This window comes from Cetorhinus maximus, chromosome 2 (genome assembly GCF_964194155.1).
Source record: "Cetorhinus maximus chromosome 2, sCetMax3.hap1.1, whole genome shotgun sequence".
In the NCBI taxonomy this organism is placed as follows: Eukaryota; Metazoa; Chordata; class Chondrichthyes; order Lamniformes; family Cetorhinidae; genus Cetorhinus; species Cetorhinus maximus.
This window is the reverse complement of record NC_135880.1, coordinates 136,638,903-136,664,791: the sequence shown is the minus strand read 5'-3', so window position 1 is coordinate 136,664,791 and position 25,889 is coordinate 136,638,903. Positions and strand designations below refer to the sequence as shown.

At 43.5% G+C, this 25,889-nt stretch overlaps 2 protein-coding genes across 2 annotated transcripts in view; one reads left to right on the top strand and one right to left on the bottom strand.

The window, feature by feature from the left end:
- Positions 1 to 6,048, bottom strand: part of LOC144697976 (glyoxylate reductase/hydroxypyruvate reductase-like) — a 69,037-nt gene extending 62,989 nt beyond the window's left edge. The window contains exon 1 of the mRNA XM_078569930.1: positions 5,867 to 6,048. Within this exon, the coding sequence (XP_078426056.1) occupies positions 5,867 to 6,009 (143 nt within the window). The 5' untranslated portion in view covers positions 6,010 to 6,048. The remainder of the gene's footprint in view (positions 1 to 5,866) is intronic.
- A 14,730-nt stretch (positions 6,049 to 20,778) lies between these two features.
- LOC144697899 (uncharacterized) overlaps positions 20,779 to 25,889 on the top strand; it is a 51,268-nt gene continuing 46,157 nt past the window's right edge. Inside the window, exon 1 of the mRNA XM_078569869.1 lies at positions 20,779 to 21,203. The gene's annotated coding sequence lies outside the window, so the exon portion shown is untranslated. The remainder of the gene's footprint in view (positions 21,204 to 25,889) is intronic.

Below are 25,889 nucleotides of genomic sequence, written 5' to 3'. Positions count from 1 at the left end.
CCCCCCCCCAACTTCTCTCCCCCCACCCTGCCCCCCAACCTTAAACCAGCTTATATTTCACCCCTCTCCTAACTTTACTCAGTTCTGCTGAAGGGTCATGAGGACTCAAAACGTCAACTCTTTTCTTCTCCGCCGATGCTGCCAGACCTGCTGAGTTTTTCCAGGTAATTCTGTTTTTGTTTTGGATTTCCAACATCCACAGTAGTTTTTTGTTTTTAAGAGTATGCATTTGTTTTCTGAATTTTCTGCACTGGCCCCATTGAAACAGATAAGTGGTGCCTGAGTTCAGATTTAAGATTACATGGGTTTACGTGGGGGTAGGTTACATTTGTAGACGGCAAGCTATCAAAGTGTTGATAAGAATTTGGAGATAACAAAAGAGGGCATTATTGCTATTAAAATTCAGTTGCAGGCCATGGAACGTTTTGAGGTGGCCTTCACCTAAAGAATCGAGATGCCCTTCACCTTAGGGCATCTCGATTCCCTTATCATGGACGAACTTTTATCTATCGCTGGTGAATATTTTATATGAATCATTTACTTTTCCAGCTGAAGGGAACAAAGTTTAAACCCATCTCCAAATATGCTACCTCTCTCTGCTCCTTACTGTGTTGAAACCACTCCTCACACTTTAACTCACTCTTTCACAAAATAAAACTCCCAATTTCTCTACCTTCCTCAGTCCTTCCTTCTTCCTACAATCTTCAGCCCCTTAATACCCAAACTTGCCATCACCACTTCCCAATTTATCTTATTTCTCTTTTATTCTTTTTAGCCTAAGTCTTGGCCTTTTATTCCGGTTTTCACATTCGTTAAAATGTTCAGAATGAGGAAGAAGGTGAGCTTCAGCAAGTTGAGTTACACAGCAGGTTGGACCAGTGCTTACCTCCCCCATCCCCAATTCATCCCAGAAATAGCCACTTTGCATGCAGTGTTTCCTGCCTTTTCATAATGTTAAAGCAAAAGCAGCTAACAAAATCATAGTCCCCCTGCCCTAGAAGGGACTACAATTAGTTCCATTTTTTTCTGTACACTTGAATGCTTTATATGCAGGAAGAAGGGCATTCATCAAGGCGGAAGTCTGAGAAAATTCAGAGCTCTAAGGCATCACATAAGACCAGCTCAGATAAACTTAATCCTGGAGATTTAATGTACGAGGGTCATAAAGGGTGAAAAGGTCAGGGTAAGGTGATAGGGTATGAAAGTAAGACAGTGAGTCTCCATCATGGTAATCAAACCAATCAGGTCCATTCATCTTGATGAATTGGGATTGATTACAAACTTCCAGAATCTGAGCAATTAATCGAAGGTGATAAGGCATCCTGTACCTCACATACTCATATATTTGACAGTTATGAAGAATAGAATACAGTGGATAAGGGGCTGGATGGCAATAGGCAGAATGATACTGATGCACAGATAGGACTGACAAATCCAATGGGCACTGCTTAGACTGGGTACTCGGGTGACACACATACCAGAAGGATCTAGTGAATGGAGGGATGCAACCATTGTAGGGAGAGTAGGGAAAGCGATCAACAAGTTCAAATGTTGATTAAATGTTCAAGATGATGAATAAGAAGAAAGATTTATGGATTGGCAAAATGAGATGAAACAGTCAAAAGCAAGAAAACAAAGTGCGCAGTTCTCATAGTGGATCTGGGAGTGACTCTTGCACTGGGAAATGATCCAGAGATAGAGCCGCTGATCATGGAAGGGAGGGATCCTATAGTAGTAATCCAGAAAGACATAGACAGGCAAGTAAAGGCCATAGTTTGACTAGATTATGCAATAGAACAAGTACAGAACAATCTAGGAACACTACTCGAAGTAGAAGCCCTTATGTCTGAGATGTTTGGATGGTTGCCAACAAAATAGATGATAAATTAATATGAGAGGCAAAACAAAAAGAGTTGGATAGTTGGAAGGAATTTAGTGTCTACTCTGAAATGCCAGCCTTATTACACCAATGGATATGTACGGGAAAAATCCTCCCAGATGGGACATATAAGGTTAACACCCATGCTTGAGCTAGGGTGTCCTGAATCATGAGGTGCTTAAATAGAACTGGAGGGTTGTCTGGCCAAAAGCTAGTGGAAGAATCCCAAGAACTCTCATACATTGGAGAATAGTTGGAACACTGAGAGGAATCAGTGGATTCCTGAGAGCTGTGGCACACCTTGGTTCGGTTCCAGGAGAAGTGAAGGAACCCTCTTGATCCTGTAACATATAGGGGTACTCGTGGGTGGAATTAAAAGTAGAATGGGAAGTGGTCTGTTGAGATTTTTGGGTTTAAGATCTAAGCATTTACGAAATATATGCGTTAAGTTAGTTGTACTTGGAGGATCTCCTTGTTTGCCTGCTCCTGGACCTGGCCAAGGTAGCCATTAACAGGTCCAAGCAACTGGTGGTTGAGGGGGTCATTTGGCCTGAATGCCTGCCTCTCTTCCACAGCTATGTTCACACCCGGGTGTCCCTGGAGAGGGAGCACGTGTTGTCCACCAATACAGTTGAGGCCTTCCCCAACTAGTGGGCACTGCAGTGGCTGGAGTGCATCACCAGACCCGGAAACATTATTTTAATTTAATAAGTTTCGTTTAAAGTTTTGTCTTTTCCTTTACAGTGCCCCTTTAAGGCATTTTTGGCCAGCTGGTGTGGAGTGAGGGGTGAGGGAGTGGGGGGTGGGGGCGGCGTGAAGTTCAAAGGACCTCCTCATTAGCCTGCTCCTGAGCCTATCCAAGGTGTCCATAAATATGTCCAGGCAGTGGGAGGTTGAGGGGGACTATCTGCCCCTCTTCTGTCATTACATCCACGCCTGCAGAGAGAGCATGTGGTGTTCACTGGTATGCTTGAGGCCTTCAGCTACCGGTGGGTGCTGCAGGGGCTGGTGTGCATTATCTCCAACCAAAATTATACTTTATTTTAATTTGTTAAGTTTTCTTTAAAGTTTTGCCTTTGTTAAAGTGCCCCTTTAAGGGGTGGCTGATCAGTTAATTAGTTTATTTTGTTAATTTGGGTATTCTCAAAAAACTATAAAAAGGGACTTCCCTCCACTTCTTCACCCTGGTCAATTGTCAGGGAATTTAGCGTGGAGGGTGTTGCACACAGCAGTTCCATGCAACAAAGGATTAAGATGGTTCACAGACTCCCAAGCTGTCTGTATTTTCTGTAGCCTTGAGGAGCCCATGTTCCATGTTTATGTTGGATGTGTGAGGTTACACCCTTTTTTTAATTTGAGGGGGTCGTGAGCAGGCATAGGCAGCAGGTAGCTGAGAGGGTCATTCAATCTGCCTCTTGTGATTACATCTGCACCCAGGTCTCCCCGGAGATAGAGCATGTATGCTTGAGGCCTTCCGCATCTGGTGGGCGACTCAAGGGCTGGATTGCATCATTTCCCCCCAAAGTACTACTTTAATTTAAATTTGATAAGTTTCCTTTCAAGATTTTGTTTTTGTTACAGTGCCCCTTTAAAGAGCTGTCAATTAGTTAATTTGTTTAATTTACAAAAAAGTATAAAGAGACACTTGTGGGACATGGGTGTTGGTCAGGGAGGCTGTCGACATATGTAACACTGCATTCTGTAAATAAATCTAGTATTTAAATAAAAAATTGGTGTCTGGTTTCCTACTTCACCATCTGGCTTCAGAATTAATTAACAAATGAGCGGTGTTAAAATCTGGACTTAATTTTTTGGTTTTTCTGTTAACAAACTAAATTTCTGGCTGTTTAAACACACCTTGGGAATTTTCACAGAGCTTTTTTCCCTCATCAGTGCAGGATTTTCACTGAACTTGCAGCAGTGGAAGGAGATCATGAGTAAAATCTCAGCAAAAAAGCCCAAATTATCCTAATCATCATGCATTGTTGCTGGCGGCACTTTGATCTACAAGACTGACCATTATTTGGGGGCGTATAGCGGGACTGTTTGCACTGCACAACACTATACTTATCCATGAACGGTCAGGTTAATGGCCGACCCTTAAAACAGCTCTATTTTATGTTGCCCAGTAACAAGACATAAAAGTTAGGTAAGATTAAGGCCACCATGAAATTTTATGTACTTTTTTAAAAAAAGGAACTAGAGTTCTAGATTTAATAGAACTTAGCTTGAGACTTTTTTTTTCCCTTCAAAGTTCAAACTTACTTTTATGTCACCTTCTAACATCACTCAAACACCCAAAACTACTTCAAGCACAATGAGACAATTTGAAGTGCAATCACTGTTATTATGTAGGCAAAAATCTAGAGATTAACCAGAAGAGTTGTCCTTGGTGCATGGTTGCCATCTTGAAGTGCATTATTAAAAGATACATACACATGGACACAACACTTCTGATGTCCTGCAGCCAAGTCCAAATCACAACAGTGGAAAGTATTGGCACTGAATAATACATTTAGGAGCACTACATTATTTTCCTTCAGTGCACAATTTTAAAATTTGAATTGAGGTCACCAACTTAATCTTGGTTGCTCTTTTGACATCACTCATATGTTTCCCAAAACTATTTTTTGGGGTTGTCTCCATTTAGCAACTGAGGGGGACTAATTGAATAAGTATTTGGCAGGGAGTCAGATTGATTGCTATAGCAGTACTCATGGACAGAGATGACCAAATACTTTGTGATAAGCTTGGCCCTCTGCTGCTGGTGGCAGGTTGTCTATGGAAAGAAGGAGGCCAAGTTTAAATACTGAAAATGTGGGAATTAGTATTCTGGTATTTTGCTTGATCATCTTTTGGAATCAGTGCATGTTTATGCAGAATTTTCCATCAGAGGATTAAACCAGTTGGGTAGAATGATTCAAATGGGTCCTTGAAAGGAGCCAGAGCCTTTCCTCATTTCCCACTACCCCTTATAGAGAGCAAGATCATGACTGGAGAGCTGACACTGTGCAGCTCATTACCAGTTATGGCTTTTCTTCATACTTTATGAAAAGACTGGTGATCCTCCTTCCTTTTGCTGAAGGCATTGACGCCTCACTGGATACAGGCCTATGGCTCGGACAGCTCTCTGGTATTTATCAAACTAGCCATTTATCAAGTGTGAACCTGGGTGGCTCCTGACAGCAGATTAGTTGGTACCAGGGACATTACAGCCAAGTCCAATTCTGTCCTTGCATGTACTTCCAGAAGGGATCATTGGACAATGATAACACAGTGATGTTGACACCAATTGCAGCATACCCATCATACCATTACTGGCCAATTTGCATGACTCAGGTATCTAATGGATTTTAACTAGCCTTAGAGATCCATCCCCAGGTAAGTACCTGTGCATGTCCATATGTCTGTCTGTGTACAATGAGTGTGGACTTGGCTCAGCTACAATGCCTCTATGCCCTGCCTTTTAAAGTTGCATGCTTGAATGAGTTATGCGAGAGGTAGCGACCCTAAACATCTTAGCTAACGTCTAGATAGCAAGGACAAGGAGGAGAGCAAAGATTCATTCCCAGGGGGCAAACGCAGGGGACTAAAACAAATTAACAAGGGAAGAAAATTTTAAAGAAATCCTCTGAATTCCCTTCACGGAAGAGCAAATAAATAGCTTGAGTTTTAAAGACCCTGTGAACAGGATCAGTTTGTCATTCTCTCCCTCATGGTATCTCCAAACTTTTACTGCTTTCTGGATCTGGTTAACTGGAACTGGTCCCAGTCTCTTGTTAAACACCTCCTCAGTACCAAGGTGCTTGGTTCCCTGTAACTTAAAACAACTTCAAGTTTCATAGCCTAAATAAGGTAGCTGTTTGCTGTTTAGTCTTGGCGATTGACGGGTTAATCTCGGTAAGTGAAGTTTAAAGAGTCTGAACAGTAAGTGGCTTTAGACACTGGTCCTCTCATCTGTCCCCTGGTTCCCTACTCCTTACTCACATGCCTGAGTCCCGGAGCAGCCGCAACGCTTCCTGCGGGATCCGCCGACTCACATAGACCCTCGCCATGGCCTGTCCCGCTTCACTGGTCACAGCTCGGCTCAGCTCTGTCAGTATGCCGCGGCTAAAGCCCCTCAGCCACATGCTACCAGCTCAAACCGCCAATACAAACAGGGACTTTGAAATGCTCCCTCTCAGGGATTTTGAGTTCATTCAAACAAGGGGAGGTTCCCAAACTGACCAATGTTTGATTTAATCCAAGCCACCCTGAACAAGGGCCAGCTTTGAATTGATAGTTTTACAGGAGGGCGCTGGTGGTCCAAAGGGTCAAATAAAGTCACCTAGAACAGCCCCACCTCCACCTTCCGAATTTAGCAGTATTAATTCTGTGGAAAGTTTTTGACAAGTAACCTTTTCGTTCATGTACAGAATGTGAGGTGAAACACATCAGGGGTGAAATTAGTCTTCCTTGGCAGTGGAAAATGGGCTCAGTGAATTGGCCGCCCACTTTTCAGCAGCTTGATTTTCTTTTATGAGCCCAGTTTTGCTGTTTCATCCCACCATGTCACTTTCTCACTCACTCCTGACCCAAAGCCTAAATGTGCTGTCAGCCTTGGTTCAGTGCAGTACTGAGGAGTGCTCACTGTCAGAAGTGCCATCAAAGTCAAAGGGTGGCATTTAATGGAGGTGACTGGGGTCTTGCTCCACGGTTGGAGGTGAGAGCCCCACATTGCATCTTAAGAAATACCAATTAGGCACTTAACGGGGCATCAATGGGCCTTCCATGTGATCAAGGACCCCGGGGGCAGAGGACCTGTCCGCCACCAGAGAGGCAGGTGGCTGCTGATGGTACGACACCCTCTTGAGGCCTAGGATTGTCACTGGATCCCAGGTCACAGGGAGTGATGGCGGGAGGGGGTGGTCGTGGGGTGGCGATTACAGAGAGGGGGGTCATGGCCAGGGGTTCGGCAGTAAGAGCAGGGGAGTGGCTTTCAGTGGGTACCCCCCTTCCCGATGCTGGATCCCTCGATCAGGCACAGGGTGCCTGATAACAAGGGACCCCCTGGGAGCCTGCAAACAACCCACATGGGTTTGCTTGTCGTGCTCCCCACACATGAGACCCCCGCCCACTGCTGGGTAGTACCAGCAGAAGCAGGATGAGGCCCTCAAGTGGACATCAATTGGTCACCTAAGGGCCTCAGTTGGTGGCTGGGCAGGAAGGCAGTCATGGGCCTTCCTGTCACAGACTTAATCAGGGTGGAGGCACGAAGGTGGCAAAATCCCCACCTGCCAACATCCTGCCTGATTAAGTGCCCTCCTGCCATCAAACTTGTCACGGGGGGAGGGCATTAAATTCCACCCACAGGGTCATTAAGCACAGGAAGCCATTTGGCCCATCAAATTCAAGCAGAGCAATCCAATCAAGCTTGATTGATAGAGCCCAAGATCTTACAGATTTTTCTGATTACTCTCTCAATTCATCCTGCCCCTTCACAGGATCACAGAATCTTAATGGCACAGAAGGAGGCCATTCAGTCCATCATGTCTGCACCGGCTCTCCAAATGAGCATTATGACCTACTGCCACTGCCCTGCCTTTTCCCGGTATCCTTGCATGTTGTTTCTATTCAAATAATCATCTAATGTCCTCTTGAATGCCTCAATTGAACCTGCCTCCACCACACTTCCAGACAGTGCATTCCAGACCTGAACCACTCGTTGTGTGAAAAAGTTTTTTCTCACGTCACAACTGCTTCTTTTGCAAATCACTTTAAATCTGTGCCCTCTCGTTCTTGATACTTTTGCAAGAGGGAACAGCTTCTCCCTATCTTCTCTGTTCAGCCCCCTCATGATTTTGAACATCTCTATCAAATCTCCTCTCAGCCTTCTTCTCTCCAAGAAGAACAGTCCCAACCTCTCCAATCTGGCAGAAGAATTGAACACATATTTTGGTTCTGTCTTCACAAAAGAGGACACAAATAATTTCTCAGAAATGTTAGGGAACCGAGGGAGGAATTAAAGAAAATCAGTATTAGTAAAAAAATGGTGCTAGAGAAATTAATGGGGTTAAAGGCTGAAAAATCCCCAGGGCCTGATAATCTACATCCCAGCATACTAAAGGAAGTGGCCCTGGAAATATTGGATGCATTGGTGGTCATCTTCCAAAATTTTATAGACTCTGGAGCAGTTCCTACAGATTAGAGGGTGGCAAATGCAACCCCACTATTTAAAAAAGGAGGGAGAGAAAAAACAGAGAACTAGAGTCTATTATAGAAGACGTGGTAACAGAACACTTGGAAAGCATTAACGGGATTAGACAAAGTCAGCGTGGGTTTACAAAAGGGAAATTATGCTCAACTAATCTAGTGTGGTTTTTTGAGGATGTAACTAGTAGAATAGATAAGGGACAACCAGTGGATGTAGTGTATTTGGATTTCAAGAAGGCTCTTGATAAGGTCCCACATAAAAGGCTAGTGGGAAAAATTAAAGCACATGGGATTGGGGGTAATATACTGGCATGGATTGAGAATTGGTTGACAGACTGGAAACAGAGAGTGGGAATAAATGGGTCTTTTTCCGGATGGCAGGCGGTGACTACTGGTATACCATAGGGATCAGTGCTTGGGCCCCAGCTATTCATGGTATATACAAATGACTTAGGTGAGGGAACCAAATGCAATATTTCCAAGTTTGCTGATGACACAAAACTGGGCAGGTTTGAGAGTTGTGAGGAGGATGCAAGGAGGCTTCAGGGCGATTTAGACAAGTTGCGTGTGGGGGCAAACACATGGCAGATGCAGTATAATGTGGATAAATGTGAAGTTATATGCTTCGGTATGAAAAACATAAAGACAGAGTATTTTTTAAATGGTGATATATTGGGAAATCTGGGTGTCCTTGTGTACCAGTCAATGAAAGTAAATAGGCAGATGCAGCAAGCAATTAGGGAAGCAAATGGTATGTTGACCCTCATTGCAAGAGGATTTGAGTTCAGAAGTAGGGATGTCTTACTGCAATTGTACAGGGCCTTGGTGAGACCACACCTGGAGTATTGTGTGCAGTTTTGGTCTCCTTACCTAAGAAAGGATATACTTGTCATAGGAGGGAGTGTAGCGAAGGTTCACTAGGCTGATACCGGGGATGGCAGGACTGTTGTATGAGGAGAGATTGGTTCGACTGGGCCTGTATTCACTAGAGTTTAGAAGAATGAGAGGGGATCTGATTGAAACGTATAAAATTCTAACAGGGCTAGACAGACTGGATGCAGGGAGGATGTTTCCCCTGTTTGGGGAGTCTAGAACCAGGGGCCACAATCTCAGGATATGGGCAGGCCAATTGGGACTAAGATGAGGAAAAGTATTTTCACTCAGAGGGTGGTCAACCTGTGGAATTCTCTACCACAAGGCTATGGAGGCTGGGTCACTGAGTACATTCAAGAAAGAAATTGATAAACTTTTAGATATTAGGGGCATCAAGGGGTATGGAGAGAAAGTGGGAATATGGCATTGAGACAGAGGATCAGCCATGATCATGTTGAATGGCGGAGCAGGCTCGAAGGGCCAAATAGCCTACTCCTGTTCCTAGTTTCTATGTATTCTATAGCTGAAGTTTCTCATCCCTGGAAATATTCTTGTAAACCTCTTCTGCACTCTCTCCAATCCTTCCTATAATATGGTGCCCAGAACTGTACACAATGTTCCAGCTGAGGTCTAACGAGTGTTTTATATAAATTCAGCATAACCTCCCTGCTCTTGCACTCTATGCCCCTATTAATAAAGCCCAGGATACTATATGCTTTATTAACTGCTCTCTCCACCTGTTCTGTCAGCTTCAATGATCAATGCACATATATACCCAAGTTTTTCTGCTCCTGCACCCCCTTCAAAATTTCACCCCTTATTTTATATTGTCTGCCCTTGTTCTTCCTACCAAAATACATCATCTCACACTTCTCTGGATGGAACTTCATCTGTCACCTATCTGCCCACTCCACCAATTTGTCTCTTTAAGTTCCACGCTGTCCTCCTCGCAGTTCACAACACTCCCAAGCTTCATATCATCCACAAACTTTGAAATTGTCCCCTGCACATCAAGATCTAGATCATTAATATATATCAGGAAAAGCAATACCAACCCCTGGAGAACTCCACTATAAACCTTCCTCCAGCCCGAAAAATGTCCATCGACCATTACACTCTGCTTCCTATTTTTCAGCCAATTTTGTATCCATGTTGCTACTGTCCCATTTATTCCATGAGCAATAACTTTTCTCACAAGTCAGTTGTGTGGTATTGTGTCAAATGCCTTTTCAAAGTCCATGTACACTACATCAACAGCATTACCTTCATCGACCTTTTCTGTTACCTCTTCAAAAAACTCAAGCAAGTTAGTTAAACACGATTTCCCCTTCAAAAATCCATGCTGGCTCTTCTGTTTCAACCCATATTTTTCCATATGACTACTAATTCTATCCTGAATAATTGTTTCTAGAATCTTGCCCACCACTGAAGTTAAACTGACTGGTCTGTAATTGCTGGGCTTATCTTTACAGCCTTTTTTGAGCAAGGGCGTAATGTTTGCAATTCTCCAGTCCTCTGGCACCACCCCTGAGTATAGGGAAGACTGAAAGATTATGGCCAGTGCCCCTGCAATTTCTACTTTCACTTCCTTCAACATCCTTGGATGCATCTCATCCAGTCCTGGTGCCTTGTCGACTTTAAGTATCGACAGTTTATCTAACACTTCCTCCTTATCAATTTTGAACCCTTCTAGTGACAAAGTTTCCATGGCCTGGGTAGCATCTACTTCCTTGGTAAAGACAGTTGCAAAGTATTCAATTAAAATCTCAGCCATGGCCCCTTTGTTCATGTGTAAATTCCTTTTTAGGTCCCTAATTGGCCCTATATCTCCTTTTACCACCCTTTTACTATTTATACGCCTACAGAAGACTTTGAGATTCCCCTTTAATTTGGCTGCCAGTCTTAGCTCATAATCCCTCTTCGCTTCTCCAATATGCTTTTTCACCTCCCCTCTGAACCTTCTGTATTCCTCTTGGTTCTCAATTGTATTTTCTACCTGACACCTGTCATAAGAGCACTGTTTCTTCTTTATGTTAATTTCAATCTCCTTTTTCATTCAGGGAGCTCTGGAATTGTTTATCCTACCTTTCCCTTTCGATGGAATATACCTTGACTGTGCCTGAAGCAATTCTTTTTTGAAGGTAGCTCATTGTTCAGCTACAGCCTTTCCTGCCAATCTTTCATTCATAAGTGAAGCAGCATTTCATTTCATAAGTGAAGCATTTCATAAGTGAAGCAGCGTTTCACTTGCATTTCCCCTAACTTAGTCTACTGCATTCGTTGCTCCCAATGCGGTCTCCTCTACATTGGAGAGACCAAACGCAAACTGGGCGACCGCTTTGCAGAACACCTGCGGTCTGTCCGCAAGAATGACCCAAACCTCCCTGTCGCTTGCCATTTTAACACTCCACCCTGTTCTCTTGCCCACATGTCTGTCCTTGGCTTGCTGCATTGTTCCAGTGAAACCCAACGCAAACTGGAGGAACAGCACCTCATCTTCCAACTAGGCACTTTACAGCCTTCCGGGCTGAATATTGAATTCAACAACTTTAGATCTTAAACTCCACCCCCCCCCCCACCCCTCCCCCACCCCCCCACCTCCCCCCATCCCCACCCCGTTTCTCCCCTCTCCCTTTTTTTTTCCCAATAATTTATATAGATTCTTCTTTTCCCACCTATTTCCATTATTTTTAAATCTAAAACTAAAACTTTGTTAGTCTTTCCACCCCACCCCCACTAGAGCTGTACCTTGAGTGTCCTGTCTTCCATTCTTAATTAGCACCTTTCTTAGACAATATCACCACCTTCAACACTTCTTTGATCCTTTTGTCTGTAACATCTTTTGATTATCCGCTCCTATCACTGCTTGCTTATCTCCACAATCACCACACCCTCAACTTCTCTCTCTCCCCCCACCCCCCCACCTTAAACCAGCTTATATTTCATCTTTCTCCTAACTATGCTTCAGTTCTGCCGAAGGGTCATGAAGACTCGAAACGTTGACTGATTTCTTCTCCACCGATGCTGCCAGACCTGCTGAGTTTTTCCAGGTAATTCTGTTTTTGTTTTTTTCATTCCAGCCTATCTGGCCCAGCTCTGTTCTTGCCCCATTGAAGTTGGCTCTTGTCTAGTTAATTATTTTTACTCTGGATTGCCTATCGTCCTTTTCTATCATCATCCTAAAACGTACAATATAATGATCACTGTCTCCTAAATGTTCCCCCACTGACACTTGATCTAATTGGCCCCCTCATTTCCAAGAACCAGGTCCAACAGTGTGTCTTTTCTTGTTGGATTGGACACATACTGCTGTAGAAAATTCTCCTGAACACAACCTAGGAACTTTTGCCCCTCTCCGCCCTTTACACTATCATTGTCCCAGTCTACATTTGGGTAACTAAAGACCCCCATTATAACTACTATATAATGCCTGTATCACTCCGTAATTTCCCTGCGGATTTGTTCTTCTACGTCCTTTTCGCTATTTGGTGGTCTATAGACTACACCCAGCAATGTAATTGCACCCTTTTTGTTCCTTAGCTCTAGCCAAATTGATTCTGTCCTTGGACCCTCTGGGACATCCTCTTTCTCCAGCACTGCAATGCTCTCCTTAACCAATACCACCACCCCTCCTCCTTTCCTATCTCTTCTGAACACTTTGTACCTGGGAATATTTTAACATCCAGTTCTGCCCTTCCTTGAACCAAGTCTCTGTTATGGCCATAACATCATATTTCCACATGGCAACCTGCACCTGTAACTCCCCAATCTTATTTATTATACTCCATGCATTTACACTTTTGCATAGTAACCCTGATTTAGATTTCGTTACTTTCTCCCTTAACCCGGCTTTACCTATTAACTTACTATTCTCTATACTAGTGCTATCTGTTACTCCCAGTATTTTGTGCATCTTGGTATTCCTCTCTAATATTCTCTCCTGGTTCCCACGCCCCTGCCGAGTTAGTTTAAAGCCCTCCCAACAGCACTAGCAAAATGCCCTGCAAGGAATTCAGTTCCAGCTCTGTTCAGGTGCAACCCATCCAGCTTGTAGAGGTGCCATCTCCCCCAGAGCCAGTCCCAGTGTCTCAGGAATTTAAAGGCCTCCCTCCTGCACCATCTTTCCAGTCATGCATTCATATGCCTTATCCTCCTATTTCTGTACTCACTGGCATGTGGTACTGGGAGCAATCTGGAGATCACTACATTAGAGGTCCTGCTTGCTAATGTTCTACCTAGCTCCCTAAATTCTGATTGCAGGACCACATCCCCCTTCCTACCTTAGTCATTGGTACTAATGTGGACCACGACCTCTGGCTGATCACCCTCCCCCAGAAGAATGTCCTGCAGCCACTCCGTGACATCCTTGGCCCTGGTACCAGGGAGGCAACATACCATCCTGGAGTCAAGTCTACGGCCACAGAAATGCCTGTCTCTTCCCCTAACCAGTGAATCCCCTATCACTATAACTCTTCTTTTCTTCTTCCTCGCCTCCTGTACAGCTGAGTCGCTCGCGTTGCCACAAACTTGGCCTAATTGCACTCTTCTGAGGAGCCAGCGCCTTCACCAGCTTCCAAAACAGAAAACCGATTTGTGAGCAGGGCCCCAGGGGACCCCTGCACTACCTGCCTACTTCTCTTGGACTGCCTTGTAGTCACCCATTCCCTCTCTGTCTCCAGGCCTTTAAGCTGTGGTGTGACCACCTCTCTGAACTTGCTATCCATGTAGCTCTCAGTCTCGTGGATGCACCACAGTGACTCCAGCCGCCGCTCGAGCTCTGAAACCTAGAGCTCAAGTTTCTGCAGCTGGCAGCACTTCCTGCACATGTGGTCAGCTAGGACACCGGCAGCATCCATGACTTTCCACATGTTACAGGACACACATTCCACTTGACTGAGCTGCCATGCCATGTCTTAACTCTACTTCCCTTACGTTAACTTTATTCTACATTGGATTATTTATATTACTTTGTTATATTGGCCCTAAATTTCCCTTATTCCTGGTGCTACGCAGTAAAATCCAAGTATAGGAACTTTAAAAATATTATACTTTTCTAATTTACTCAATTCCTACTTACCAAGGCCATCGCTACCATCTACCACAGTCTACCATCCTCCAGTCTGAAAAACTACCATTTGCCATGACTCACTGCTTAAGCCAATTTTTGATCCCAGCTGACACTGACCCTCCTATTCCATAACCTCAATTTTTTAACCAGCCTTTTAAGTGGTACTTTGTCAACCACTTTCTTAAACTCCACATAAACAACATCCACTGCATTCCCTTCACCATCTTCCCTGTTACTTCATCAAAAAATTTAGTTAAATTAGTCAAACATGATCTGCACTTTACAAATCTGTGCTGCCTTTCCTTATTTAGCTCAAACCTCTCCAAGTGCCTGTTAATTTTTTTTCCCTCATTATTGTTTCTGAAACCTTATTCACCACTGATGTTAAACTGACAGGCCTGAAGTTACTAGGAATGTCCTTACACCCTTTCTTAAATAAGGGTGTCATATTTGCCACTCTCCAATCCTCTGCCTCCTCTTCCATACTGAAGAAAAATTGGAAGTCTCTGGCAAGTCTGACTGCTAGCTCCACTCCTACTTGTTTTAGTGACTTGGAATATAAGCCATGAAGGAGGTCTTGTCGTGCAGTGGGTTGTGTCCTTGCGTCTGAGCCAGAAGCTCCAGGATCAAGTCTCACTGCAGGACTCGATGGCCAAGGAAGGTGAGCTCATAATCTGGCCAAACAGGTAGAGTATCAACTTTTAAAACCTACCAAAATACGCCAATGGCAGGCGGTAAGAGTGGGAGAGATTCCTGGCCAGCCATGTGATGGAAAGAAATTGGAGCCTCCACCATCACTATCCATAGCTCCAGGCTATAACATGCATGTAAGAGTGTATGTTGCCACAGCAACTTGGACTCCTTGGGGGGGGGCGCTGTTTGGCTCAATTGGCTGGACGGCCAGTGTGGATCAGATTGGTGCCAACAGCACATGGTTTGATCCCTGTTCCGGCTGGGGTGGATTTTGGACTGGCCTCCTTGCCCTACCAATGGTGGAGGTTGTAGCGCTGTGGGTTACACCTGCCTTCAGGCAGAGAACTCAAGAAGCCATCTAGACCAGGCAACCTATACACTCTAATCATTGCCAGCCTTTCCAGTACATCCATCCTAGGAGCATGGCATGACAGTCGCACTCTCATCTTATTATATTTAGCCTGGTTCTGGCATGCATCATACACCATTTTTTTAGTCATATTCTCTACGCCTCTCGTCATCCAAGGATACCTGACTTTGGCTCGTCTACCTTCCCCTCTTGTTGGAATGTACCTAGCCAGTACCCGAAAAGTTTCCTCCTTAAAGATCATCCATTGTTCTGGTAGAGTTTTCTTCTGTGAATCTTTGGTTCCATTTTACCCTGGCTAAATTCCTTCCCATCCCATTGAAGTTATCCCTCTTCCAAAATACAAGTTGTACTTTAGATTGTTCCTTGTTCTCCTCCATTATTAATCTAAACCTTATTCTACAATGAATGCTCTTAAACAAGTGTTCCCCCACAGACACTTGGTCCACTTGGCCCACCTCATTCACCAGCACCAGATCCAGCAATGCCTCCTTCTGAGTTGGACAAAGGACATACTAGTCAAGTACTCCTGAACACATATTAGAAATTCTTCCCACTCTTTACCTTTTACTCTAACATTATCCCAATCGGTATTTGGGCAATTAAAACCCCCCAGATCAGCACTCTTGCAGTTCTTTGATTTCCCTGCAGATTTGCTTCTCAATTGCCCTCTCATTATTTGCAGGCATACAGAATACCCCCATTAGTGTAACTATACCCTTTTTGTTTCTCAACTCTAACAAAATAGATTCTTTCTTTGCCCCCTCAAGGACATCCTCTGTTACAAACATTACGATATTGTCAGTTTTGTTACCTTTCCTCCCTTTTCTCCTCCTCTATCTTTTCTGAACACTTTGTATCCTTGAATATTAAGCAGCCAGTCCTCGTCATTTTTAAGCCAAGTTTCTCTTCTAGCCACTGCATCGTATTCCTACACGGTTATTTGCGCTTGTAGGTCACCAACCTTATTCACCACATTTTGTGTGTTTACATACATGCATTGTAAACCTGTTTTTATATTCCTCATGGTCCTTCTTAGTCTACTCCTATCAAATATGGTACTATGTCCTTCCCTACTACAACACTCTTACTCCCTAATGCACCTTATTCCTCTTTTCTATGTCTGGTGCATATCCCCGTGTCAATTTAGTTTATACCCTCCCCAACCACACTAGTGACCTCACCACAAGTACATTGGTCCTCTTGCCCCAGAACTGATCCCAATGACCCAAGAGTCTGATGCCCTCCCTCCTCCACCATGCCTCAAACCCCCTCTATATTCCTATTTCTACTGTCACCAGTGTGTGACTCTGGGAGTAATTCAGAGATTACTATCTTTGAGGTCCTACTTTTTAACTTCCCCCTCCCCCCTCCCCATCCCCCAGTTCCTGAAAATCTAAGTGTAGGACTTCAACACCTGCTCTCTCTATATCATTAGCACCAACGTGTACCACAACTTCGAGCTCATTCTCTTTCCCCTGCAAAATATTTTGTACACTCTCTGTGAAGTCCTGTACACTGGCACTAGGGAGGCAACTAACCATGCGAGACTCACAATGTTGGTGACAGAAATACCTGTCTGTTTCCCTAACTATGGAATTTCTTGTAATGACCACATTTCTATCGTTGCTGTTCCCTCCTGTGTAATCCCATGCCCATTAATGCCATGGTCTGAACTGTATTCCTTGGAGGGGTCATCACTCTCAGCAATCTCCAAAGCTGACTACTGGTTTGAGAGCGGTAAATGCCCCAAAGACTCCCATACCTATTGCCTCTCCCTACTCTTCTGGATAGCCACCCATCTACTATTCTGGGCTCTTACTGCTTGTGAGGTGACCACTTTCAGGAACGTACGATCCAGGAAACTCTCATCCTCCCTAATGCTCTGGGGTAACTCCAGCTGCCCCTCAAGCTCAGAAATTCTGAGCTGGAGCTCAAGCAGCTGGAGATGCTTCCGTCACACATGGTCCCCAAGACACATTTTTCCACATGGTGCAGGAATTGCAAGTAATAGCTGCCCATCCATGATCTAAGAAAATAAATTCTATTCCCTCTTTTATAATCTAGTTGTACCTTGTATAAATTATTAATTTTAATTTAAGCCTCTAGATCTACTCTGTGCTAGTACTCTTATTAATTCACTTACCGTTATACTTACCCCAATTGAAATTTTATTAATTAAGTTTTTGGTTGAGATCTTAAACCCAAGCCCTGTCAGCCCTCTGAGGTGGATGTAAAAGATTCCATGGTACTATTCGAAGAAGAACAGGGGAGTTCTTCCTGTTGTCCTGGCCAATATTTATCCCAAACGAACATCACTGAAACAAAATTAGCTGGTAATTATCTCATTGCTGCTTGTTGGATCTTGCTGTGTGAAAATTGGCAGTTGTGTTTCCTACATTACAATGGTGACTACAATTCAAAAGTACTTCATTGGCTGTGAAGTGCTTTGGAACCTGTTTTCTTTCTGAGGAATATAAGTCAAATTTATGTTTTCTTTGGATAAACTGACGGAAGACCTCTCGAGCTCTTTGTAAGTCAACCTTGATTTCGCATGGCAGCTCCTTCTAATCTGCCAGAAATCAGAGTTTGGAAAGCTTCCAGGGGATCATGAAGTGTATAAAATAACTCCTCCTCCTTCAGGTACCATGCCCAAAGAGGGCATTGGTAACTATGAATTTCCATTGGATTGATTATGTTTGGCAAAGGACTGCAATGGTTTGCCGTTGCCTTTTGCAGTATGGCTGATGAGGAAACTCTCCATTTTTACACCTGCTATCAGGCACATTGGAAGGATTTATACACTGATAATCAACTTGTTAGGCCACGTTATGAATGCTCATGCTATGGTCATCAAGTGAAGTGGGACTTGAACCTAGGGCTTCTGGTGCAGAAGTAGGGATGCTGCCAAGACCTTCTGTAATAAAATAACTAAGGTACCAACTAGTCAGCTCAGCCACCATGTTCAAAAAAACTTTGCAATTTACTTTCAACTTGGTCACATCTTCAGTTGGCTTTAATATGACAGTAATTTTCTAAGCTCTGTTTACTATAATAGGGTTTTGATCAATTTGTAAAGTTGTTTTAATGTAGTCTCTCACTGCACCACAGAACATTTTTTCAAGTTCCTTTTTTTCTGCAGACCCACAACTATGTTGAGTCAATTTTGCAGATGAGTTGAACTTTAATGTTAATTAATTAAAGTAATTGAATTTAAAGTTATGCATTGGGACATTAAGTTGTGATAAAATATGCAATTATACGCCAAAGCATTTCTTAAATCTCTTGTCACAATCAGAACATATAAAATGTATCTTTTCAGAGTGAACAAGTTGGTGTTCAGTGAGGTTGGATGTCTGAATGAATCCCTTCCCACACACACAGCAGGTGAACAGTCTCTTGCCAGTGTGACTATGCTAATATGTTAATAAATCCTTGCTGCTTTTAAAGCTCTTTTCGGAGTCAGAACATTTCTTGATTTCTGACTGAGCACAGGGGATTACTGCATTGTATTTCCAACCTGTTTACAACCTTGATATCATAAGAACATAAGAAATAAGAGCAGAAGTAGACCATTTGTCCCCTCAAGCCTGTTCCACCATTCAGTAAGACCATGATTGACCTGATTGTGGCCTTACTCTACCCTCCTGCATGCCCCACCATAACCGTCGAGTCCCTTATCAATCAAACGTCTGTCTAACTCAGCCTTGAATTTATTCAATGACTCAGCCTCCACTGCTTAATGGGGGAGAGAATTCCAAACATTAATGACCCTCTGAGAGAAGAAATTCCTCCTCATCTCCATCTGAAATGAGAGGCCCCTTATATTGAAACTGTGCCTCCTAGTTCTACGTTCCCTCACATCCTCAGCATCTACCGTCAAGCCCCCTCAGAATCTTGTGTTTCAATAAGGTCCCCTCTAATTCTTCTCAACTCCAATATAGACTCAACCTGCTCAACCTTTCCCCATAAGACAAACCCATATTTGTCAACCCATAACCCTAAGGCGAGCTTCCAACTACATATCTGCGCCATCACTGAGACCACCTACTTAGACATTGATATTGTAGCCCGATTTTGGCCTGCTTCAGTTTATCTGCTGCTGAAATCCTCATTCATGCTTTTTTTACCTCTAGGCATAACTATTCTAACACATTCCAGGTTGGCCTCCCTTCTTTCACCTACCCAAATTTGAGCCTATCCAAAACTTTGCTGCCCATACCTTAACTCAGAGGAAGTCCGGTTCACCCATCATCCCTGTGCTCACAGACCTACATTGCTTCCTGGGAGAATAACTCCTCGATTTTAAAATTCTCAATCTTGTTTGCAAAACACCTCCTCCCTAACTGTGTAACCTACACCAGTCCTACAACCCTCTGGTATATCTGCACTCCTCTGATTCTGGACTTCTGAGCATCGCTGAAATTAATCGCTCCACTATTGGCAGTCATGCCTTCAGTTGCTTAGTCTATACATCTGGAAATCCCTCCATAAACCTCTCCCCCATCTTTCCTTTTTCAGGATGCTTCTTAAAACCTACTTCCTTGACCCAGCTTTTGATACCTGCCTTAATTAATGGGCCACAACTTCTGAGCTCCCAGGGCAGTGTATCTGTGGGGAACCTCCCGGGAAGTTCCCAGGTATGGATTGCAAGGCAATTGCCCAGGAACTGCAAACTTCTGATGGGCAATTGCCCTGCAGTGTGAACCATCTGAAAATAGGATTTAAATTGCAAATTCGGATGGTTCCAACTGTATTACATCAATATTTACCCAGAAAAAGTTAGAAGAATTTAAACCATTTCTAGTTTCTGGGTAACTATTGCACAGACCAACACTGACCTCCCATGGGACACCCGCCAACCCCCAAGTGCTCCAGGGGATTTCCCCCACCCCACAGACTACTACCCACCACAGGACTCCCCACCAACACAGGACTACCTCGTCACCCTTCGACTACTTCACCCTCATAGGACACCCCACCCCCACAAAAGACTCCCCCCACCCCCTGACTACCCCCCTACATGGTTCTCCCTCCCCCAAGACCTGACTGCTGACCTCAGCACCCCGCCCCACACCCCACCCCAGCCAGGCCCAACTCCCCTTCCTCCCACCCAGACCCAACCCAACCCCCGCCAAATCCTACCCACTTACCTTATACATTTATTTTCTCCCAGGCTTGTCAAAGACCTTTAAACCTGGCTGAACCTTTAAACTTACCTGGTTTACAGCAGCTAGTGCCTTAAAAGGCGGGGGCACGGCTTACTTACCTGAGACTAATCTGCCCTTGATGCGAGGTCCCGGGAGTGAGCTGCATTAGACAGATCTTGCCCAGCCTGAGTCAGAAGGTTGGGCGAGATAGGATCGCCTGGATTTCCAGGTTAAGTACTTTCGGGCAGAGTGGCAATCTGACTCAATTGCCACTCCACCGGAAGTTACGGCCTTATCTCCTAATGTGGCCTGATGTCAAACGTTGCTCGATATTCCTCCTTTAAAGTGCCTTGGGATGTTTTATTATGTTAAAGCTGTGATTATAAATGCAAGTTGTTATTATTATTCCTCAGTGAATTTAGGGATGTGTGGCAGGCTATATTTATGCTTCTAGTTTCACACCTATTTTCATGCTGAAAATATCCCACAATATTTGCAAAACTGCAGTTTAGGATCATGCAAAGTAGCCTACTTGGCGTAATGTACTTACTCTTGGTGATGTCAACTGGAATATTCCCGGTCCGTTGGAGGCAGGGCGGGAAAGCAGTGGAAATTCCCAGCAGGATGGCTACAAAACGTGGCCCTGCCTCCAGGCGAGTATCCCAGGGGTGGGCTGCTCAACAGAGGGTGGGCATGTAGGTAATCAACGTAATTAAGGCCTCAATCAAAGATCATTTTCTGACATTTTAGGAATTTCGCCATAGTCACACGGGACCACACTGTGCCTGGAGACCGACAACACTTCGGAGTTGACCTTCAGCGAGAATTCAGAAGGACAGCAGAGGTTGAACAAAATGCCAGTATCACAAGGCTCAATCATGGAGGTTCAATCATGACCGCAGGCATCCCTGAGGATGGGCTTCCTTGCTAATGGTCACCTCCCGGAAGATCTCCCCTGCTGGCCGCTGCTTACCCGAGCGGGTGAGTGCAGGAGATTCTGCCCATCTACTTGTTATTTCCACATTTAACATCCCACCCGATCGAAACCCACCTGTTCTTGTTGGTTAAAATTTCCACCTTTGAGCCTGTTTGTGTCACAATCAATACTTTAAAGAATATATAGATAATTAAATAGCAGTAAACAGTAGGTTTAAACCGGCAGTAGCCTGTTTAGTTGAGGTACAAAACATAGATTAAATTCTGCAATCAGTGTGCCAGCTCTGGCGGTTGTATTGTACTGTCCTGTTGTTTTATGTACCCATGGGATTGCCACAGGTTGTTTTAAAGTGCCGTATTTTCAAATTTCACTTTGTTTAATCAGTAACTTTTCTGCAAATAGAATGTTGTTTTCCTGTCCTGCTGACATTTTGGCTGTATTACCCAGAATATTTAAAATGCACTTTGAACATTTAGCAGATTTAGCATAACTGCTCTTTTATCTTATCCCTTTTTTGCCTGCATGTTCTCTTCTTGCTCCTTAAATTTGATGTGTACAGATGTTAGAGGTATCCAGGGCAGAGATTTAATCATAATCCTCAGCAGTGATGCTTATGACCAGCTTGCTGGAGATGCAATTGAAGTGTGACGAACTGAACAACGTCCCTTTACCCTACTCCTCAAATAGAACATTTCACTGCTGCCTAGGGCTCAAGCCAACAATCTGATGACACTGAGACAGATCAGTGAGAATGACAGCCAGTCCAAAGAATTGGGCTGACAACCTTTTAGTTGTGAGTCAAACATTTAACTGCTTGAGCTATTGGGCCACCCTTATTCTATTGTTAAAAGTGCAACAAGACTTCCAAAGCTTAATTCCTCATCTAAATATTGCATACATATTCAGGACATGGGACCAAAAAACTCAGCAACCATTAATCCTCTGATAACTGCCAAAGTATTCCTAGCACTGAAATCAAAAGTGTCTTGTTTTCAAAAGTTGATTTCCTGACAACTGTGAATTAAAGAATCCCCACCTTTAATCATTTACATCCTCCAAGACATAAGCTGGTATGTCCTGGGGAATAATGAATCACAATAAACATCTGCACAATTGTTACCCTTCTCTTAGCTCAGAAATGCCCTGTATATATTAACTGTAATTATGAAATATTTTAATGTGTTTTTGTGTACAAAGTTTAATGGGAACATCTATCATGGCAGAAGATGCGTTTAGCAATTCCAGTTGGACCACCTCTACTGAAATCTGGAACCAGGACAACTTGAAGAAAACGAACATGATATTTGTCACGGGCAGTTAAAAAGGTCAATCTCTGTGACTTGTTCAAGCCATATAGAGAAAAACAAATGAAGACCACATGCAGATAATGTTAATAGTTACGGTTAACAGTTTTGGATCCTTACTAGTTCTACTAAAACTCTCATGCATGCTTGCACTTTTATTGTGTATAGAAAAAAATGTGGATACAATACTGACTAACCCTGCAATCTTTTATGTATAGAGTCAAAGAACTATATAGAATACAGCACAAAAACAGGCCATTTGGCCCAACTGGTCTATGCCAGTTTATAATCCACAAGAGCCTTCTCCCACTCACCAGCCCATATACACAGGCACACTCACTTTCCACCTCACATGGCCTCTATAATCCCATAGTCTTGATCACAGGTGAAACCATCTTTGGTCACTTTCTTGAATCCCTCACAACCCTTATTCCCCTGTCCCATTCCAATCACTTTCTTATGTATTGAACCAAAAATGTCTCCCCAAGTCAATTACTTTCAACCTGCCGATTGTCTAGCCTTTGGTCCTCTTTCCCAACACTTCTGCAATCACTAATCTGACCAACTATTCACTCACTCCAATGCTGATGTCCTTATCCTCTACCAAATATTTACTCCTCTCATCTTAGAATCATAGTGTTATGATCTCCAGCTGAGGCGACCACTGGCAAAGCCTGATCCCCAGGTCGAACCCAGCTTGATTTTTAAATTTAGATACATGGACAGGTGCTACTGAACAGAGTCACCAGAGTCAGCTAATGACCTATTAACAAAAGCATAAAACATTTATTAAATAAAACAAAATGAACTATATGACAATACTCCTTTACAGATATATACAGATTTGTAAGGATAACACAAGTTACAAAAGTTATCTTATATTCTAACGTTCACAGTAAGTACACAGTGCACGTAAACCAATAAGTAACCTGTGGTCAGACATACCACACTCTGAAACAAAGTGACAGATGCCACCTCAACTAGATGTTATGGATCTCTCATCAACTCCCCACTAGACACTTGTCACACCGTGAGCCAAGCAGTCTCACTGAACTCTGTCTTTCACACGAGGGTTTCCAATTTCCACACTCGCTTTGGAATCTTCTCCCAAATCCACGCTTTCTCTCAGACGCCTTCTGCAAGGGTTCACCTCCAGGGTTTCAAACTCTCCTTCTGATGTTACTCTCCCGTGGGTCACCACATGCATTCAAGCTGTCTTCCACGTACTTTCTCTCACTGACTCAGCTGTCAACAGTACACTACTGTTTCACATGCCCATAGCAAAGAGTTACAGACCTTCAGCCGTCTTTTTGGACCTTCTGGCCTCTTGCAAGCTGTTCTCGTTTTAAATCTGCCCTCTGCAGCTTTTGTCTTTTTACATCTGAAGCTTGGAGCCTTTCTCTCTGCCCCTCACTCTTAACTTCACTTCACAGGACCTTTTCCAGGTTCCTATCCTTCCTTTGACTAGAAGGTCTGTTTGGGACTTTCTCCTGTTCCACTCCCCTGGGTTTTGGGTTTTTTTTCTTTAGTTTGGGACTTGCTATCTGTTCCCTTTGCTCCAGTCTCTCCTGGCAGCTACTTTCAAAACCAACTGAACTCAAAGAGCTTCCAAATCAAACTGCTGTTTCTAGTTCCTTCCATGTATGTCTGTGGGAGGGACCTATTGCTCTGGACCCCTGTTGCTAGGCAACAGCCCAGTTTCTCTACACTTGTTTGTCTAATTTATCTGCAACAGTCGTAAAAGTCTCATTAGAAATGCAGGCACCTTTTAAAGTGAAACTAAAACTCAATTTGACCTTTTCCTAACACACACATATAGAAATACAAATCAAACTTAAACATTAAAGCTAAAACTCATTCCTAACACCCATAAAAATACAAATATAACTTATTTAAACTATCTCTAGTTCCTAACAATAGAATGCAGGAGACTATTTGGCCCATTATGCCTGTGCCAGCTACTTGGTAGAGCTATCCAATTAGTCCTACTTTCTGCTCTTTCCCCATTCCCCTGTAAGTTTTTTCCCTGCAGGTATTTATCCAATCTCCTTTTGAAAGTTATTATTGAATCTGCTTCCAACACTCTTTTAGGCAATGCATTCCAGATCGTAACAACTTGCTATGTAAAAAAAAAGGTCTTTATATCACCTCTAGTTCTTTTGCAAAATACCTTAAATCTATGCCCTCAGGTTATTGACCCTTCTGCCACTGGAAACAATTTCTCTTTATTTACGACAAAACCATCATGATTTTTGAACACCTATATCAAATATTCCCTTAACCTTCTCTTCTTTAAGGAGAAAAACACACGTTTCTTTGGTCTCCCCATATACCTAAAGTCCTTCAGCCCTGGTGCCTTTCCAGTAAATGTCATCAGCACTTTCTCTAAGGGCTAGATGTCCTCCTTAATGTGTAGTGCACAGAATAAGTCACAATAGTCCAGCTGGGGCCTGCTTAGTATTTTATAAATTATATGGTCAGGTAGGAAGTGGTAGAATGGCTCCCCTGTTTTTCGACTCCTCAACTGACCACAGTGTTTTTAAAAGAATACCAATAAAAAGAATACCAAGGGAGATGGATCAACAGGGCAGAGACATGGGGGTTCATGGATGTTGTGCTGGAGGCCCTCATCATAGAGATGGACAGGAGGGAGAGACTATATTTCCACAGGAGGCCCTCAAAGAACACCCTCTGAAGGGAATGAGAGCAGTTTGCCATGGAGATCAATTCCTACAGTCTGGCCCTGTGCACCACACAGCAGCACTGGAAGAGTGTTAATGACTTCACACAGGTGGTCAAGTCAGTGAATGGATCTGCACATTACATCTCCTACCCACCACACAACCACTTTCTAATACTGCTCAATGCACCACAACCCCATCACTCATCCAGTATCAGTCCTTAGCACTCAGCACTCATGCCTAATATTCACTTAATCCACTTCACCTTCACACACCTTCCACTGAACCCAGCCTCATACCCACCTCTCATTACCTCCACAAAGCCCTAGCTATTCAGCACTTTGACCAGAGTGCTGCACAAGATTCAAATCATGGAATTGTAGAATGGTTACAGCACAGAAGGAGGCCATTATTTTGTACCATTCACTTTTCTGCATTAAAGTTCATCTGGGACATGTCCTCCCAATCAACCAGGTTGTCTGTGTTATCTTGAAGTCTGTCACTACCCTCACATCTCACAATTCTTTTAAGTTTTGTGTCATCTGCAAATTTTGAAATTGTGTTCTGTACACCCAAGTCCAGGTCATTAGTATATATCAAGAAAAGCAGTGGTTCTATTACAGACCCCTGGAGAGCCCCAGTATATATTTCTCCAGTCCAAATAAACCTTTCATCACTGCACTCTGTTTCCTGTCACTTTGCCAATTTAATATCCATGCTGTCACTGTCCCTTTTATTTTATGAG